This window comes from Homalodisca vitripennis, chromosome 2, assembly GCF_021130785.1.
Source record: "Homalodisca vitripennis isolate AUS2020 chromosome 2, UT_GWSS_2.1, whole genome shotgun sequence".
In the NCBI taxonomy this organism is placed as follows: domain Eukaryota; kingdom Metazoa; phylum Arthropoda; class Insecta; order Hemiptera; family Cicadellidae; genus Homalodisca; species Homalodisca vitripennis.
The window spans coordinates 180,908,977-180,929,028 of record NC_060208.1 but is presented as its reverse complement, the minus strand read 5'-3'; the positions used below and the strand labels follow the sequence as shown (position 1 = coordinate 180,929,028).

Below are 20,052 nucleotides of genomic sequence, written 5' to 3'. Positions count from 1 at the left end.
AACACGTTTGCTCGGTTTTATATTTTAAATAGTCTTCAAAGTAAACAAAAAGATCTAAACATTAATTTAATTGTATCTGTAAGATATTACGAGGAAAAAATCTATTATTAGATTTCTTTATTTTAATTTTTACAATCAAAGTCAGACTCTACTTAGGTCCGGTTCAGGTTAAATATAAAGTAGTTTCACCAAAATGTAACGTTGTGATGACGTACACAATACGCGATGTTGGAACTGAAAACATATATCCCGAAGATATTACTCTCGTTAGGGCCCTCAGAACACCTCCAGATAAGGCTAATAATAATCATTCGCTATAACGTTTTTTTTCACTGATGTGAGTTACATCAATGCCCTTGGCATCTTGCTCAAAGGCGAGTAAAAACCAGCAAATAATTGTGACTCACATCACAGCGAGAAAGGTCAAGTACAAATTAATCACTCGCATTTGCGGGCCACTCAATGAGTATAGGCTAGTTGAGTTGTAATAGGGCGAAGACCGAATTGGAACATTTAACAGACGGCTTCGTAGGATATTGCCTGGGCGTGAGCTAAACTCGTTGCGGAGTAATATTTACCAGTACAAGGTTAATTCCTTGTAGAGACTACAGGCCTTCGCAATCATAGTGGATACAGGATACACGAAAACACCCATTCACCGTTCTGATCAAATTTGCTTGGAGAATTGTCGCTCGCAAGAGGTTAACAGGTGTTCAGTTAGACTTCTGCTGTTCTCATCTTCCATCTAGGCTGAGAAACCAGGTCATTCAGCACGTCTTTCACTGTTGGATTGAGGGGGTTGTCAGTACATCGACAGTACAGGCAGTCCTCCGAGATGGAGGCGAACCTTCGAGCCCGAGATGTCGGAGAGCCAAAAGGGCGTTGAACGCGAAGAATCGTGCCTCCGTATTGGATGTCTCCGATATCCTTACTTAGTGGTCTAGGTTAAACTGAAAACAACTCTCAGTTGAGCTCTACAACCATCACTGGTACTTAATCTGTGATGTAGTAAGTCTTGTTTCCCCCAGGCTCTCCGCATGGAGGTGCCAAAGTGGATCAGAACCAGAATTGGGAGATACCCTGTAGACCTACTCTGACCTATTCCTCGGTGATTAGCCAATTCGTCAGTGGCTCATTATGCAATTTATCCTCCAGCCCAGGAGGAGGCTTTACAGAAAAGATAGCAACTACAATGAATTCAGAAATGCCAATAATTAATGGTCTAAGTATGGTGCCATTAAAAGTACTATAACTGGCCCTTCAGCCGCACTGCCTATTTGCTAATACTATAAGCGGTGGGAAACATTTTAATGCATCTAGATATTCATATTCATTCTTATTTATACAAACAAAATCTATTTTTCAATTAAAGAATTTAAATATAGTTAATCTTGAATATTGATGTATTTGTAAGTTAATCGCCTTACTTCGCAGCTCAAACTTGAATTCCAGTGGCCATTTTTAAGACACAAAGGAATTGTCTATAATATTGTGTCCTCGACATTAACGCCCCCGCACATAAACTAATTGTACAACAGCACTGTTAAAGTCATGCTCAGAATAGACCACGGCGTTATCGACAACTTGTAGGTGTTGTTAAGTTACTGATTTAACGCGACACTTTGACACTGCGCGCAGTTATCGCAATATGCCGATAAATACGATTACATTCCATGTGTGGGAGCTTAGGTAGGTAGACCACCGTGGGCGTAAAAATCATCTGGTATAATTTATACCTATAGTACTAATTCACAATTTGGTTTAAAATAGTACAAAAACAAAATTATTATTAAATTTTAGAAACGCATCTTCATTAACCTTATATTTCCCAGTTATAAAACTGTATTAAAATGTCAAAAGCGGATCAAACCATATAAATATTGTTTTATACTCAAAACTCAATTAATATTCGGATTGGAACCAAACCACTTCAAGACAAAAAGCCCCACTAAACCAAATTTTTAAATATTTTAATCTTAAAATTTGGACAAAGAGGATCACATGATTTTTACTTTTTCAAATACTAACTTAGTTGTACCTATTGCGACTTATCCCACCATGGTTTACTAGGGCAATAATAATAATTTAAATCGCACTCAGATACGTTAAATGTTCGTGCAGGAACACTATACAATTTCTTATCTATCAAAAGTTTAGTCCTAGTTTTAAACAAATTTTTTTATAAAATTCAGTTTAACTATACTGGATTAGAGTATAATTTCTACACAGCAGATAATTGCATGTTATTAACTACAAGACAAACTATACATATTAAATGAAATATTGATTAGGATATTACATGTGTTAATTTTAAAAACCACGTCATTCACTTTCACAAACACATAAATGCATGTCAGATACACTTTTTAAAACATGCATGTCCTTATTTTCAGCCGCGATTTCAAGACGGTCGAAGTTATCATATACTTAAAATGTGTACATTTCCTCAGGGAATTACTAAATTGTTTCTGTATGGTAGTCTTTAGTGATAAGGTATCTTAAGGACACTGGTAATAGAACTAACCAAGAAACCCGATTGCACGAGCACTAACAAGGTTACAAAGATGATTACAGTAAATATCCTATCTGCTTCTGTACTGATTTATCACGACATAATTAATTTTAAACAGTTTCAGTCGTAGAAGTGTAGAACCACCGTGCCCATAACAGTAACGTCTTGACGTACATCCGGTTTCCGGTGTGGGTACGTATTGAATTTACCGACTCTAGCTAAGCAGCCGCCAGCGAGCTGCACTACAACGTTATCTTGGGAATCTCATTTATTTGTACTTTTTGCGAAATTTTTCAGCTGTTTCACTTCCAACTAGTTGGGTTAATGGTGCAACTTTTGCATGGGGCTTCTCGGAATTCGACGACCACTTATCTAGTATGGCTTCTCGTTATTCACAAAAAGAGGCGTGGAGTATTCTTGATTGCGGCAATTTACTGACCTGCTGTAGTTTCTTTTGACTCTAATAAGACAGTTGATCAGAAAAAAATTACTTTATAATAACGCGAAACAGAGTTGTACTTGTTTCATTTCGCTTTTCTGAAGGAACATTCAGTGGCGTAACCAGAATGATTTGAGAGTGAGGGAAATATCTTCAGGAAACAGTAATACGGTAAAGTGTGGGGATTATGTGATAAAAAACTATTTTACATATAACAAGTTTTTTTGGTTAAATGGAAGATGAAATATCCCGATTCCTTCACTTGAGTAGTGATAACATTATTTTATTTAAATGATTAAGTAAAATCTTTTCAGTAGACTATGACCAACTGGGAATTATATTTCTTGCTGACATTCCATTTATTTTTTAACTATCTATAGGAATAGGAGCATAGGAGTATTAATAGAAATTTACAAGATCTTTTCAAGTCTAAAGATTTACCAGTTTGCAATGTGATATAGTTTATCAGTGGTCTTGAATATTAAAGTGCTCATAAAACTTTCAAACGATCTCGTACTTTCCATCATTTTGAATATTGAAATTTAAATTCCACTTCTTGACATTTCGGTCAATGTAGCCCTGAGCAAAGGTTTTTATTACGGAACACTTAACTGAAACAGAATTTTACATTTACAAGTCATATTCCCTTATTGCTTTGTCTGTTTTGTCGTTAGTGGTTGTTTACACTTTATTTGGGCAAAATTGAAAACAGAATGGGTTTTATTTATATTAAGAAAATAAATTAAAGTAGATATATCTATATCTTCCATCTGAATCAGTATAATATCTTCTTACCAGGTGAAGATATAGCTAAGAAACCATCTCTAACACAACCTGGGGACCATCGACTTAAACGTAACTGCCGAGCCACCACCAATGACCGGGCAGGTGGACTGCTTGTGCAAGGACATGAATGCTCAGCGGTCACCCACCCAAGCTGCAGTCACGTTCCACGTTGCTTGATTTCATTATCTCACGATAACCGCTGTACCCGCTAAACTGACCATTGAGTATTTAGCGAATTCCTCTTTGATTTAATAAGTGTTCATACTATACTATGCGAGTTTTGAAACTCAACAAACAATAATTGCGGTACAAGTCCAAGTATTTTGTGAGTGCGTGTACAGTAGTTGCATAATATTATATTTAAGTTTTATATGCAAATCTGTGGTAAGATTTGTAAGTAAATTAAATTCGTGTTTATTTTTTTGTTCCTCGACATTTGAAGGTTTAATCGGTAACATATTTAAATTTATGAAACGGCAAAAGTGTATGAAATGTAACTTCTTATTAGCAATTATTTGATTGATAATGGGAATGGAAAAAAGCGTTTAAAAGTTGTATTTACAAAAATACCGTATAAAGACAACAAACAATGCATGTTATTGATCATACTTTAATTGTGGTTTGTAGATTAATTCAAGAAACGCCGATTTTCTTTTAAGTTACCGTATACTTTGTTTAAATAAAATTAAAGAAATGATATTTAAATAGAGGACACGTCTGCCCTCTTCTTCAAACTAACACAATCTCCGTCTTTGGCTTTAAACATTTTTTATAACTGTTCTAAATATTTAACACAAGGAAATTAAAGTTAAAATTAACATGTTCATTCATAGATTTGCAACTAAACCACGAAAATATAAAGATACCTGATCAACAGTTGCTCACTTTCTCTATAATTTCAATTATGACATAAATGTAATTTAATTAAAAGAGATAAAAAGTATTGATCAAGTATTTTTGGGTGATCAGCACACCATTTGTTGTTACTTTAGATTATATACAACTAACGATTTCGCTGGCTTCAGAATGTTAGATTTGATTACCGATACATATTTTTCAAAATATGGTTAGATTTTTTATGTGTATTTGCACAAAATCTAAAAACTAACTTAAAATTGATATTTTCCAACATTAAGAATACCAAAAATAGCACAGCATACTGCTATAGTTACTATAGTTGAAATCGGCATTTGTCTTATCATACAAGTCATCCAGTAATAGCGGTTTATTTGGAAGTTATGAGTGAATAATTATTGTTTACCTTTTTCAACATCGTTTCTAAAAAGAAAAATCCAGAGAAGGTTGTGTCTGGGCTTTTGAAGTGTTCATTCATTAAATGTCATATTGAGAACTGCCATTCACCAATTATTCAAGGTATATACGGACTCTAATCTAAGCGTATCCAGATCGGACTCACCTCCTCTGACCCCGAAGGTGACACCGACGGCACTCGACTCGGACGGTGGGAACCCGCCGTGGAATCTGGAGAGGGTGGAATGCGAGAGGATGGTGGTGACAAGTGGAGTGAGAGAGAGTGGAGCCCTCTCACCCACGCGACGGTGCACCTTTTGTCTCTCCGAAGAAAGGCTGAAAGGAGTGAGTAATTGGTGGGAGAGGTCGAGTCATCGCGACGTGGACGAGTAATTAATGGTCAACAGCTCGGGAGGGTAACGGGCCAGATCGTGAGTGTCCACTGGAGACTGTATTGTCCGGGTAACGGGAGAGAGGAATGTCAGCAATCAGAGGGTGTGAGCATTCAGATGTCATCCTCACCCACGCCAAGTCATCCTCGAGCTGTCATCGGTCGTTGCTTTAGATCGGTCGTTTAGAGATCTTTGGTTTAGTTAAAGAATTGGCTGATTTTTGTTTTGTTTTATTTTATCCGCTCCAAGGGTCTAGGGCTTGGTAGCAAGTACATGTGTGTTGATTGAACCGGCATCTATTTTATTATGATAAAATTTATTATAAGCGCTCAAATACCTCTAGTTCCTAGCCACTGTTACTAATCAACACAGGTACAAGTATGGGCTAGTGAAGAAGCAAGTCTTGCCCATACTTGCTAATCTCTTCAAAAGTTGTTGAAATTCAATTTAGATTATTCCGCCTTAAGGCAATTGAATATTCTATTCCGAGAAAATCCAAAATGACATGATTAGATGTGAAAAGAACATAATTATAGGATATTTTCTTTATTTAAAAATTGCTCAGATTAAAGAACAACCATTGCAAAAACTTCAAGAGTTCAAAAAAGTTAATTTGAAATGGCCAAAAGACCCGAAGATCTATAAATCGATGTTTTTATTGCGGATGTTTTTTCGATCGAGTTACTGAAATCTTTTTTCTGACAGTTTGATTCTCAGAATGTTATCTTTGTTACGTTTCTTCTGTGCAGCAGAAAGCTATTTTAGACTTTGCCCTTTCATCGTTACTTTCTAATAAATCGGCTATTTGTGACGACAGTTGAGGAGCTATAAAAATTAGCTGCACATCCAGTATCTACCGTCTGCTGCCTTTAGTGCCGCAGCGATAGTCACGCGTCACCTTCCAGTTCCAGCTGCCGCCAGGTCCAGCTGCCTCTCCAGCGGAGAAAGTCACGTGTCAGGTGGGCTCTGCGCTCATCTGGGTTACGAGAATACCATTACCCCCGACCTTGACCCAGCTTATCACTTACAATCACACCCGGACCTCTTCGACCTTCCAAGGACGTTCAGTGGGCGTCCCGGAGAAAGCATTTCTATTTTTGTCCAGCGCCAGTGAAAGGCCCATCAGTTAGTCGCATCGAGTTTAAGGTCTACGTACAGATGTACGACAGTCCGAGCACAAAAGGTGGTCTCGACTCCTGAAGTCCGGACCCGGCCGTTTGACAGGCCTACAATTTGAGAGAGTGCAGGCGAGAGCGCTGAGCTGGATTAACGATCTTTAGACAAATAGCCGACTTCAACAGCCGGACTCAATGGCCGAGTACTTTCAAATTGACGCCATCCAATTGAAATTCGGGCATTGTAATTGGTACTTTGTTCGTCATGGATCTTGACGGGGTTATGAGGTCATCGTAGTAACCACAGCGCTGGTAAAATGGAAGCGTAGCCACAGAAGAAATAATTTAGTCCAGACCACGTTTCAGTCGTGGTGAAAGACTTTTTAAGCTCAAGTATAAAAATCAAGGAATTGTCAAATCATTATATCAAACGAAATACACAATTTTATTATTGTTCATAAATATTTAATTAAAAAATTTCTTTTACTGCAGCATTGTTTTCAAAAAGAGGACTCTTTCTGTAATGTAATTGTTTTATTACATTTGTTGAAACGTTGATATGTGTTTTTTACGTTAATCCTACTTAAAGAATAGCAGTCTTAAATAAGTACAAACTGTAACAATGAATTGCTACAAGCGTAATTTATAATGTTGTAAAAGGTAAACCACAAGGTTGTAGAGTAGATAAATAGACGAAGATGATCTTGGTCACACATATTTATAATCAAATAATTTAGATCATTGTACATTGATAAATACTTATCTCATTTTCCCCCACATTTCCATTGAAGGTTTGTAAAGGCTGTTTATACTAATGGGAAAGGAGTTATTGTATTAAATTCTATGTTCTCAGATTGGCAACAATGATCAAAATTAGTTCTGATACAATACCCTGGTGACTTATAAATTTTGAACACAAATTCCTCCAAGACTAGACAAACCTCCACAACAGAGTGAAATGATCAACTCGCCTCTGCAGTAGTTGACACAGTCCGAGATTGTCCAGTGAACAGAAGTTCCCGGTGGATGTGACCATACATACAGAAGCCGGACTCCCACTGATCCGGTCTCGGGTTTGTAAGAGAAGAGGTGTAGCGCCGGACTGTGCTACCCAACCACGTACATAGCGGCCGGGACGTTCCGGTCCCGCCACTTGTGAATATGCTAATTGCAATTATGACTTAACGGGCAATTCCCTGGCTTAATTCGCGGTTTAATTTCGACCCAAGTGATGCAATTTCCATAGCCCGTTATGGACGTGGTTGACTCGGGACTGGTGGCAGACGAATTCCTGCATTTATATGGCCAAAGCCACTTTTTGCAACATTCCTTCCGGTGGTAGTCATAAACACGCCTCAGCAAGATTACTGGTACGAATTAAGGATTTTAGTATTCTGTACTGTTATGTTGTGTTTGTTAGAATAAAACATATTAGAAAACACGAGACCGATATTTCAAAGTAAAACAAGGTAGGAGCCATACACATGTAGCGTAACAAGCTTCGCTGAGGTTGTATGCAAAAAGTCACATTTCATTCTTGAGATGTCCTGCGGATAGATAGACAGACAATCATGTATAAAAGAAATTTTTACATTCTCCCGAGTGACAAAAGAGAAGTGCCAGCTTACTCTCCGCTACATCCCATGGATGAACATGTACCATTATGGAACTCGGTCTTGCCATTGCAGAAATTAAGTTTCATGCAAAAAAAAAAAAAAAAAACAAATATATATCTTACAGATAGTTAGTCTACATGAGTACATGAGTTACTAAATCACGTGTTATGTCATTGTACTCAGTTTGTATACACATTTTTTTTACTTTTCTCATTGTTGTTTCATGGTTACCCATAAGATCAATGTGAACATGTAACGCTCAGCCAAATCCCATGGAGTGACATACACTATCACGGAATTCGAGGTTGCCTATATAGAAATGAATTTCAGATTAAGAACAAAATTATTAAGATCTTACCGATCGGCGAATTCGATATTACAGAAATTTTAACAGCCTCTCGGGTGAGACAGACTTCGCTAACGTTCAGCTAAGGAAATAATGTGTAGTTTGTCCATATTTGATTTTTTTGAAGAATTAAACATTTTGTTTACAAAACTGATGAAGTAGGTACTCATTTTACATTTGGTCAACAACAAATAGAGGATAGTAGTTGTTTTTTTAGTGTAGATTTCCTTTAGATCCCCAGTTCTTGTCACACGAATCATATGGTCACGCAATTTGTTCAGTAACAGGATCTCAATGATTGCAGACGTCGATCTGGCCATATAAGTATTCAGAACAGTTAATATATTTATTTATGAAAAACTGCTAGAAATAATTTAAAATTAAACAATTTCACGTGACTTTTTTACGGCTACTTTTCGGGCTACGATGCGGGTTTTCGGAGAACCTATCTGAAGGTCAGTGTAGTTTATTCCACGAGTTTCTTTCATCTTATAGTCCAGAAGGGTCACATTTATGAAGGTGGCTTATAAGGTTTATAAGTGATTGATTACTCTAGTTTTCCATGGGTATGAACACGAGAATATTACCCATTGTGTTGTCTGCAGATTTAGCTTATATCATAAAAGGCGCTTTAAAATGTTAACAGGATTTGCGCACGATTACGTTTGTAATAGAATATGAAATATGCAGTCTCTTTATAGCTGGAGTTTTTCCAAAAATTCTCCATGAATTTTAATTCAAGAGCCAAAGACTACATCAATAAATACAATTATCAAAAAGGTTTGAACTCTTTTCAATAGTGAAACCATTAATTACAATATCCCCTAAGATTTAAGAAAATTAAATAAACCGAATGGAAGAAACTTAACTGTAGAAATATCTCTTTGTCAATATTAAGAGTCATAAAAAACACAAAACGGAAAGGGCATCAATCAAACTAAAATAACCGTTATCTCTGTTCTTATCAGTTGTTTGAAACCTTTACAACAAATAAAAACGACAAACAGACGCACGAGCCTCGAGGCACGGTGTTGATGTTTTCCGATGGACTCTGGCGGTTCGGCCTGTTTGAACAGATAGAGGGGCTATCAGTACCGAACCGCCGTTATCAGAATCGATCCTCTACCAACATTGACATCGATAACTGATCCGTCCTACACGCCCGACACACGACAACCGGCGAACAAAACCTTTCTTGTTTGTCGCCATGGAACCAACCGCTTGTTGTCGACGTCAAATCTGTTTGCCCTCGATGGAGGAGGTACAATAGTTCTGTTAGCAGATTAGGACCTTTCGGAATTAAATGTAGATAGTGATAGGTAAACCCAAAGTAAGCACAGAGTTTTAGTGGGACAAAAAATTGAGTCATCGACTTGGTGTGAGGTCAAGGCACTAGGTATTGAGTCTGAGCTAGTCTAATCGTTGTTTTTATCTTATCTTGACTTCACTATTTCTCGCAACACCCACCCGACCTAGTCCTTTCACGTATTCTGATAGGTAAGATCTTAGTAGTTTTGTTGGTTAATCTTGGTAGAGAAGAAAGAGTGCCCTGTTCTTCAAGAGGAAGTATGTATATTAGACCTTTGGAATTAGCAATCAAGATAGATAAAATAGGTTATCTGCCGACTACCACGTTCTAAAGCATAACATTGATATGAATTGAGTGAATGCTGTCTCTTTGAGTTGGAGGTAAAAAATATGAGATGTTTCATAGTTATCTTTGTCGTATAGTAGTAATTCGTATGCTTGAACTTGTTCATTTTGCTATCCCGGAGTCTTTTCTTGGGTATTTTATATGAGGTACCCCCACATTCTTCTGCCAACTTCTTTCTGTACCTCTTGTCATTTTCTCTTTTCTGCTCAGATTATTCACATTATTATTTCCTACAATTGTTCCGCAAGTCTCCAGTCTACCGCATCGTTCTCTGCACACGTAGTTTTGTTCTCACAAAGTAGTTTACACAGTGAACAAATTCTGCACCCATGACGTTTGTTACTTTATGGAACAGTGTAAATGCACTGATCTTCCACATTGAATAGCATATAGCATCTTTAAATAACTTTACTTCAGTGAAGATTGCAACGAAAATAAAACAAGTTGTAACTCGTGACGAAGTATGTCTTAGATTATCAGATTATCTTAAACATGTGCTTTAGAACAGAGTAACCTGTCTTTATCGACCGTTGCACCAAATTTGTGAAAGTTTTGTTCCGTTTGCATACAATTGTGAAAGCTCTGGTATAAGCAAAATAAGCGCCCCATGTTATGTATACAGTGTTGAGTCTTCGTACTTTCAGTGAGAAACAAACCAATCAATCGACGCGGCGCGGGCGTGGACAAGGGTTCTTCGAGTCCGGCCAAGGACAATGGACTAAGTCAGTCAAGGTCATCAATATGGCGGCCTGTTATTAATTACTCCAGTGTGGTTCACTGACCTTCGGCTTCGCTGCTACCGGACTGCTGCCGTGTTGCTACGTCTAGTCGCACAGCACTGACCTTCCGCTTTACTATGAGCGAGCGACGACGCAAGCTGATCGCAACCAGACTGCTGCATCGTCGCTGCGTCTAACCTCTCGTCCCTGATCTTCAGTTTTGCTTTGAACGATAGTCACGAGGTGGCCGCTACCGGACGTCTAGACGCAAGTCGCTGACCTTCCGATTTACTATCAGCGAGCTACACGATCTGGTTGCTGTCGAACATAGATTAGACTAGATCAGCAGATTAAGTGTACTGCGGAATTACTCATCACAATCTTTACTCTACGCAGGACCCATTAATTTGATCGATTACTTCCGTTTCCCATACTTGTGAGTCCACTGTTGTGGTTCTATGACAAACATATATGTATAATCCTTCAACAATTTAGAACTGATTAATTCATCTCTCAAGATAATGAACTTTTGTAGTGGGGATAAGGTTTCTTTTTTCTCCATTACAAAAGCTTATTATTATTAATCCTTAAGTGGCCAGGGTCTTTACTATTTTCGAAGTACTTGTCACCAAGTACTTTACGTTATAGGAAACGGCATTACGGAGTTTACTGGGTGTTAAAAAAAAATTATTTCAGGAAATTTCAGGGTGCATTTTAGAAGTCAAAACAAGAATTTTCTCAAATGAACATGTGTTAAGAAATGCACAATATGTGCCAAACTGTAGATCCAAAACACATCACTTTCCAGTCATCGATTCGAGCTTTTATTTTATACAGCTCTCCAACATGTAACAAACAGTGCCATATAACACTTATATGTTACCGAACACACTCACCGGTGATGAGGCATTCTCGGTTTCCTCATTGTTCTAAGACTTGTAACTAATCAGTAAATTAGAGTTCCGTGGATGGGTCAATGCCGGGCACTAACTACCGAGGCCGAGCAGAAGTGTCGCCATGCCGTGCGATACCAGTCCTTGTACGGTCTGAATGAGAGACTATTGTGAATCAATCAGACCCGGGGCCGTTTGCAAAAAGCGCAAGTAGAAGCGGATTGTGGAAGTCGAAGTGGCCTGGCCGGCTCCGTATACGGCAGGGCTGCATTCACTGCCGCGGACCGGCCACAGTCGCCAGCTATCGGTGTTGCTCCTGGCCGGGTCAGGTACCTTCGAGTCGGTGCTGCCGTGACGAATTATTGCGGTCTTCCGGCCCTAAATTTGACTCCAACTCCAGTCACGCAAATCCCGTTCTGTTGAATTCCAATAGAGGCCTAATTAACCAAAGTTGCATTTCAACAACCTGATTGTGTAGGACCCTTTAACGGCGATAAGATTTTGAGGTTAGTGTGTGTTGAAATGATCCTTTCTGCGTGTTTATGGTCCTTTCTGTCTTAGAGTCGGGGATGCTCATTGGCAGATGTAGATTGTATCTATGTTGGAAATAAACTATATCATGGCATAGTCCAACTGAAAATGTCAAAACGTCTGGAGTTTAAGTGCCTTTCAGTACACGACCACAAATGTTGATATTATCTGACTTTCACTGATATTAACCCTAGTCAATAGTTTGCCTGCATTTTGAGGAGTAACAGTTAAGAGAACGATTAAAGATGTGTGAAAGTTCGCTGTGCGTTACTTTGTCCAGCCTTCGAGCACTTAAGTGAAATTCCTCCGGTAACAGCGGGCGCCCGAGTGGTAAGAGTTTGCAGTTGCAGCAATGAAATGTTGTTGACAGCCGGGTGACTTGCTAGTTGCAACTGCAGTTGCAGCCCGTGGTGAGCTGCTGATGGGGGTCTGAAGTGGCCAACGGCAGCAGCCACGGCAGCGGCGCAGGTGTCGAATGTAGGCTAATGGAAGGTTCAGTAGCTCGTGACATGATGGCTGCCATTACAGGCTTCTCCTCAGTCTTCTGCCCGCCTCAACTCTGCTAGCGGTCGTCAGAACCGGACCGACCGTCCGTCCTTCATTTCTGCAAACATAGATCTCATTGGTGTTGTAATTTCTGTCCTCGGTGTTTAGTAAAGTACACATTTGGGAAGATCATAGCAGTTCTCATTGGCGGAGGTTGTCATAACTTCTCTCTGTCTTTTCAACTCTACTTTCTACATTTCCTTATGCTATACCAAGAAAAAAACTGACAGTTTTCACTAATCCGTTTTTAATCGGATTTTCAACAATTCCCAAGTTTTACAAGTTACAGATACAATAAATCTCCACCAGCCTCATATTTTATGTGCAGCTGTATTTGTTGGAATTCCGTAACAGATATGAGATTTGCTGTTTTTGTGAATATACAAGTAGTGATTTATACCTAAAAACTTAACAATTTTCCATCACATTTTTAATTGATTATTTGTTTGCCTTTTTTTGTTATAAATGTTTAGTACTTTCTGTTAGATAGGTAGCAGTGTTACCTTTTAATACACACATTACAAACATTATTGATTCTATTTTAGAATTGTGAACAGTTTTGTTAAATAAGTGTATCAACTGTAACGTTTCTGTATTCTCTGGCAATAATGGTCTTACAAAGCCATCACAATTCGCAAGATGTTTCATTTTTTTTTTTTTAAATAAGGGAACTTTTGTCAACCTAATTAACTACTTGAATTACTGTGATGATAATTGTGTTTCTGCGTCAATCAAGCTTTGTTTTCCTACAAGCCATGATCGCAAGCGCTGGCCCATGCTTAATTGAATAGAAAAACATTTTCAAATTCATCACTAGAATATAATAAAAACGTTCATTGCTATTTCCACACATTTTAATGAAAACAAAAGGAAGACTGGACGAGTTGGGTGATTGCTAAGCTGGAGCTGGACCGCTCCCATGACTCCACGGTGGTTGCCGAACGTCGGAATCCCGGGTTAAAGGTTACCGACCGAGCCCGCACGCTTTTGTTATCTTCAGTTGCCCGTTCAATCTAAAAATATCGAGGAAATTGTACAAACCTCGTGGCTCTCTTAGTAATAAATTCTAACTGGTCTTATTGCTTCCAATACGTTGTACTAGTACAATACGACAGGAATTACCGGCCATTTTATACTTTTGGATTTTAGAAGTATTTGTGATCAAAATAGTCGAATTTAACATTTTTATTTAAATAATGATTTTAAACGTTACTATTAGCAATAAACTATTAGCAATAAACGTAATAATTTTTCCAAATTGAAAAGACTATTCAATTTGTAAATCAAAGTTTAAATACTATAAAGCTAAAAAACCTTCAGCAGAATAGAAGAAACATAAATATAAGTATTAAATCACTATTATTGGTCTATGAAATAAATTAGAACTATTATAAACTTATGTATCATGTTAATAAAGTAAATTTAGAAATTTCTCTCAAAAAATTTGGATTTTATATTTATTATTGACAATGTAGAGTTATTTACATGTCGATGAAATAGCCTACTATTTGCTTAGTGCTTTGCTTTATGAGTAATTTAATTTTAAATTTTGTGCCAATTTACTCTTTTTATAGGTAATTCTTGATTTGAAAGTTTTAAAATTGTGTTGAATTTTAAACAGCTAGAAACCATTTATATTATAGATATAAGATTTTTCAGTATAGGACAATTATTTGAGAATATACTAAAACTAATTGTTGTTTTATTTTTGACTATTCAGCTTATTTTATTATATTTGTGTTATTATACATTCTTTAAATTTTATACTATTATTTTTTTATATTTTTCAGTTGAATGTGGAGCTATGGACGCCTCGGCTGCTGCTACGCTGAGTCTGTCTCCGCCACCTAGTTTCTCGCGGATGCCACCTGATGGCCACGAGTTTCCACCCAACTACCAGGAGACCTGCCCTGAGCCTTCCATAGCACCAGAACTGTCCTTCAAGATGCAGCCACCTCCACCTCTACCTTCCACTGCACCCCCGATTCCAAAAAAGAAACTGAGTGTTTCTTCCCTCGAACGAGAAATCGAAAGCACTTCGCCCATCAGAAAGTACTCCTCCTGCTCCAATGCTTCGAGCACTGGCACCGATGACTCCTTCAAGCCCAGCAGAGGGTCTTCTACTTGGCGGAATGACGAGAAGAGTGTGAGGAGTGTTCGAGATAAAATCGCCATGTTTTCCAATGTGACAGATGAAACACCAATTTCACCTGCAATTGCACCTCCATCATTGAGTTCTCATAGAAAACTAAACAGGTTCAAAAGTTCTGAGGATGTATTTTACAACGATTGTGTAGACGCTTCTTCTGGCAATTTACCCTCAGGTAAATTGTTCTCTAGGTCTGTGATTTCTGTTGATAAGGTGACCTCAAATTCGTACCTGCCAGAAAGTAACCAACGATCTACGAGCCCTATGAAGAAGTTGCCTACGTACAGCAGCATGGTGGACATGTCTCAAGTGTCATGTGGTGCAAAACAGAACAAGCCAAATATTCCCAAGAGTTTAGAATATACTAGTCGCACACAAAGCTCTATGGATTTATCATCTTCATCCTCAGCGTATTCTTCAGAATCTCCAGATTCCTCCCTGACGCCAACAGTACCAACACCTTTTATAGGCTATTCAAGCACATTGCCTCGGAAATCATCTGCAAGGGAAAGTGAACGTAAAGTATCTCTGTCTTCACCTAAACCTGAGAGCTATTCACAAATCTCACCAACTGAGACAAAAAATAGCTTAGGCAGAGCAATGAGTTTTAATGGCACAAATAAATTACATTCCAGATCGCAAAGTCTTGTTGATGTTAACTCAATACCTCTTAATAGGTTTGTACCAAAAAACACTAGCGAAGAGGCAAGAAGAGCTTCTTTAAATGCTTTGATTGAGCAGAGAAGAAGAAGTATTTCCAAACTGAGAGGCTTAGTCATTCCAGAGAAGGTTTCAGAAGATGCAGTTCCTCAGACAATACCTGATCTACCTGAAATCAAAAGTAGGGATTCTATTTTATCAAAAGTTCCTGAAGAGGTAACAAAAAAGTCCACATTTCCTTCTTTTGGAAACAGCAGGTATGGAAACAATACTTATACCTCCCCTACAAGCACAACCCCTCCATTCAGTACATCAATAACTTCTAATAATAATCTTTCGTCTTTATCATGGAAAACTCAACCCACTGTTGCAGATATTCCAAAGTATTCACCTGCATTCAAGAGAAAATCTTTGGCAGTGTATGGAGTACCCTCTTTAGCATCATCAGTATCTTCTTCTTTGAGTTCAAGCCGTGAAGAGTTGAGACCAATTTTTGACAACACTGTTTCAAACAGTGTTAAATCTCCAGTTACACCTCCCCCTCCACCATCTAAACCTCCTCGAACAGTCAACAATATACCAAGAAACAGCCTGTCTTCTCCGACTGCTGTGACATCTTTATCACCCACTCTTTCTCATCATGAACCTCCTAAATCTCTTGAAAGTATTACGTCACCAACCCAATCTGATTTAAGCTTTGAGTTCATTAGCAGCAGTGGAAGTTCACCAGATATCAAGATGATGAGAAACATTCAGTATGAGGACAAAATTAATCAAAAGAATGGAAATTACATTAAAACGACTGAACCCCAAGTAATGCCTGTGATCAAACTGAACAAACATCAGAGCCCAAGTGACCTTGGGAGATCTGGTGGTGAAGAAAGTGACAATGACTCGGCTGTAAGTTCTAGTCGTTCAAGCATTTCTCATGATTTCTCCCCTCCACAGTCTCCAATCCCTGACTTACAGAGTAGAATAGATGATGAGCATATGGGAAGGTCACATTTGCTGTTGTCACCTTCAAATTCTGCTGGAAGTAGTGATCGAAGAACATTGAGAAGGACTCTCTCGTCTGAAACAACAGCATCAGCAGCATCGTCTACAGCATCCACTTTAACTTCAGGTTCTCAAGCAAGTTGCAGCAGTTCTGGTTCTGACAGTTTAAACAGGAGAGTCCTGAAAGCCCAGAGTGTTGAGGCCATTAATAGGAAAAATGTTCTATCTTCAGCCCGTTTTAGCAGTGGACAGGATTTAAAAATTGGATCACCTTTAATTCAAAGGAAGTTTGAGGAGAATGAAGGTTTTGTAAATGAAGGTTTGATCACAGATGTAGAACTCGTTGATGAGACAAAAGCCAAAATTGAGACTGAAAACTTTATTGAGAAACTGAACGGCACTTTAAAGAAAGAAAGGGTTACTGAAGTTTTACATGAAGAAACAAATTTATCAGAAGTCACCCATTATCATATGGTATCTCCCAACAAAGAGTTTAGAACAACAAAGGTGGCATACCTTGAAGTTGAAGTAAGCGATGGTGGAAATTTTTCCTCACAGGATGACTCTAGTTTCATAGACAGCAACCCGTCTAGTATGGAGCATTTAGATAATGACCCAATACCTGCACCTCGAGAGAAGTTACAAGTGATGGAAAATGGATATTCCAGCCAAGAACTTTTTATGACAGATAATGTTGATGGTAAAATTGAAGAATACACTAAACACGCATCCAATCAGTATAAGGTTACCACAACTGTTGATCTGTTCAGTGAAGATATCCTAGACAATTCCACCCAGAAGAAACCTTTTATCAAACGATTATCAAAAGAAAGTTTTAATAACAATGGGTCTTCCACCTCGGATGATGATTCATGCAAAACTACAGAGTCTCAGAGTAAAACTGAAAATTTAAATAGTGCAAAACAAAATCCAATTCCTGTTGTTCCCTCCTAAACCAACAGAAAGAAAAATCACCACAGCAGCATCTCTTTTGCACAGTGACTCAAAAGAATCGTCAGTCTCTAGTGATGATTTTATGTCTTGCACTAGTAAACAAGAAACACCAACACTTAGTCCGAAAGAATCACCCAGTTCATCGAGTACAGGAAAGATTCCAACGGCGTCAGCAAGAAATATCAACAACAGGAGATCAGTCAGTGTAAACGACATCAGAAAAGCGTTTGAGAAAGCTGAGATAGCACTTAGTGGCAAACCCAAATCTGGTATCACCAATGGAAATGGACACATGATTCCCAGCCATGCCAGAGTATCATCACTGGACTCTACAACCAGTGAGGACAGCTGTGCGCCTACCCCCACCCACTATGGCTCCGTCACCAATCTGCAGAAAGAACAGCAGTTTGGTAGCATAACCTCTCTCGCTTCCTCTACAAGTCTCATATCCCAACAGGTACTTTTATTATGTTAGATCTTCTATTGCCTATCTTATATATAAATTTAAATACAATTGTGAGATCTAAATTTAATAATCTCTTAACATAGGATTGATTAATAACTGGCAAAGTGTTCAAGTTACAAGTTTACAATTTGGCAAACATTCTCTCTTCTAAGATTGATTCTGTATAAAAAATTAAAATACCAATAATTGTATTGTTTTACAAATAATACATGACCAAATTAAATTTGTTTATAGGAGCTACAACAGTTGATAGAGGATGCTAACCAGGCACTAGAGGAGACAGGGGGCTGCAGCCATGAGGTAGTGGTGGTGATACTGCACAGAGACACAGCAGGAGGTAGTGTGGGAATCACCCTGGCTGGGGGCGCAGACTATGAAGCTAAGGAGATCACTGTGAGTATTGGTGCACACTAGTGTTGTGTAGTCTAGCCACTAGCTAAAATCAAATGGTTCCAGGAAGTGTGGTTTATATTTAAATAATCAATGACAATAAAGTGAGCTATAATCATTTGAGGAAATCAAAACTCAGGCATTTGAATCTTCTCTGTTGATATGACAATCATCAAAAATATCAGTCATCAAAAACAAACTGCAAACGAGGGATACTGAAAGGATTGAAAATACTGAATGGTAAATTTGTTTACACGTCATATTTTATTTAGTTTTGGTAGATAATAATGTTATGTATGTATGTTGGTGCAATCATATTCTAATGTCTGAATACTTGTTATCGAAAACTATTCTATTATCAACTGCAAATGATTTGGGCACATTAAATGGCCTTATGATTCCAACATATTTGTTGTCGTGGGGGTGGGACAGAAGTCAGATTCTAATAGTCTGAAGGGTGAGAAGCAATAATTTGTATTGTATAAAACACAACTTAATTTTCTGTTATATCGATAGATGAATTTCCCCTAAGAAATGTACTGATCATCAGCTACACTAGTTTTGGTAGAGATCAAAATGAAAGGATAGTGAAAAACAGGATTTTTCCGGACATTTGACTTTGCTCAATTCTTTGTTTAGAGTTTGTTTGTTGTTGTTGTCCTGTTTCCTTCACAATCCTTCAATCACCAAAAACAAACTTCAAAAAGGGATATGGAAAGGATCAAAAGTACCAAATGGTAAACTTGTTTACAGGTCATATTTTTATTTAGTTTGGCACATAATAATGTCATGTATGTATGTATGTCAGTGTCAGCCGATGCAATAATATATTGAAAGTCACTATATGATGCCACACTGTTCAGCTATTTTGGATATGTGTTTTGGAAGATAGTCTGCTTGATGCCTGTATTAACGTTTCATGTGTTGTGGACTGTGGAGCACCTTGACAGTGTTTTTTTTTGAATAATGAAAGGAAAAAGCCATCTTTTAGAAATCTCTCACTTATGTCACAACTGAATTTTTGATTACAGTAACTTTCTTGGTCTCTGTAGGTCAATAGGCTGTTGGAAGTATTAGCACTTGTGAAGATTTTATAGCAATTAGGGTAGAATGGCAACTTTGCTTTCTACAAAAACCACCTGTTTTCCCTTCAACCATGTTGTTGTTTGTTTTCTTCTCACTTCTGTTCAGTAACACCTCGCTTAATGTTTGTCAACTTCTACTGGTTTACTGCCAAGGCATATGTTACCTGAAACGCAGGTCTATATGAATTACCATATGCAAGGCCACAAAATTATTTTTGTTAATTCACACATGTAATCAATCACTAAACTATTTTTCCTGTGTAGATTAATTGATACTGAGTCCGTTCATGTCATTTCAAGGCATTTAGATGGTCAGAATTAAACAAAATAAAGCGGTTAGATAAATATGTTTTAGGTAAATTTATTCTAAATACTATAATTATTACTAGTAAGTCAGTATGTTTTATACTCTGATAACTTCACAACGAGATGAATTTGATAGTAAATTATTCTTCAGATTCAGTGACTTCAGTTTTAGTCTTGATGGGTTTAAAATTCACTGAGGGATGAGACACGGTGTTGAATTTTAAGTGAATAGTAGTGTAGTTAATT

General features: G+C 37.8%; 1 protein-coding gene across 1 annotated transcript in view; it reads left to right on the top strand.

The window, feature by feature from the left end:
* Positions 1–20,052, top strand: part of LOC124355120 (mucin-3A-like) — a 385,609-nt gene that overhangs the window by 347,766 nt on the left and 17,791 nt on the right. Inside the window, 3 exon segments of the mRNA XM_046806081.1 lie at positions 14,591–17,553; positions 17,555–18,016; positions 18,260–18,418. Of these exon segments, the coding sequence (XP_046662037.1) occupies positions 14,591–17,553; positions 17,555–18,016; positions 18,260–18,418 (3,584 nt within the window).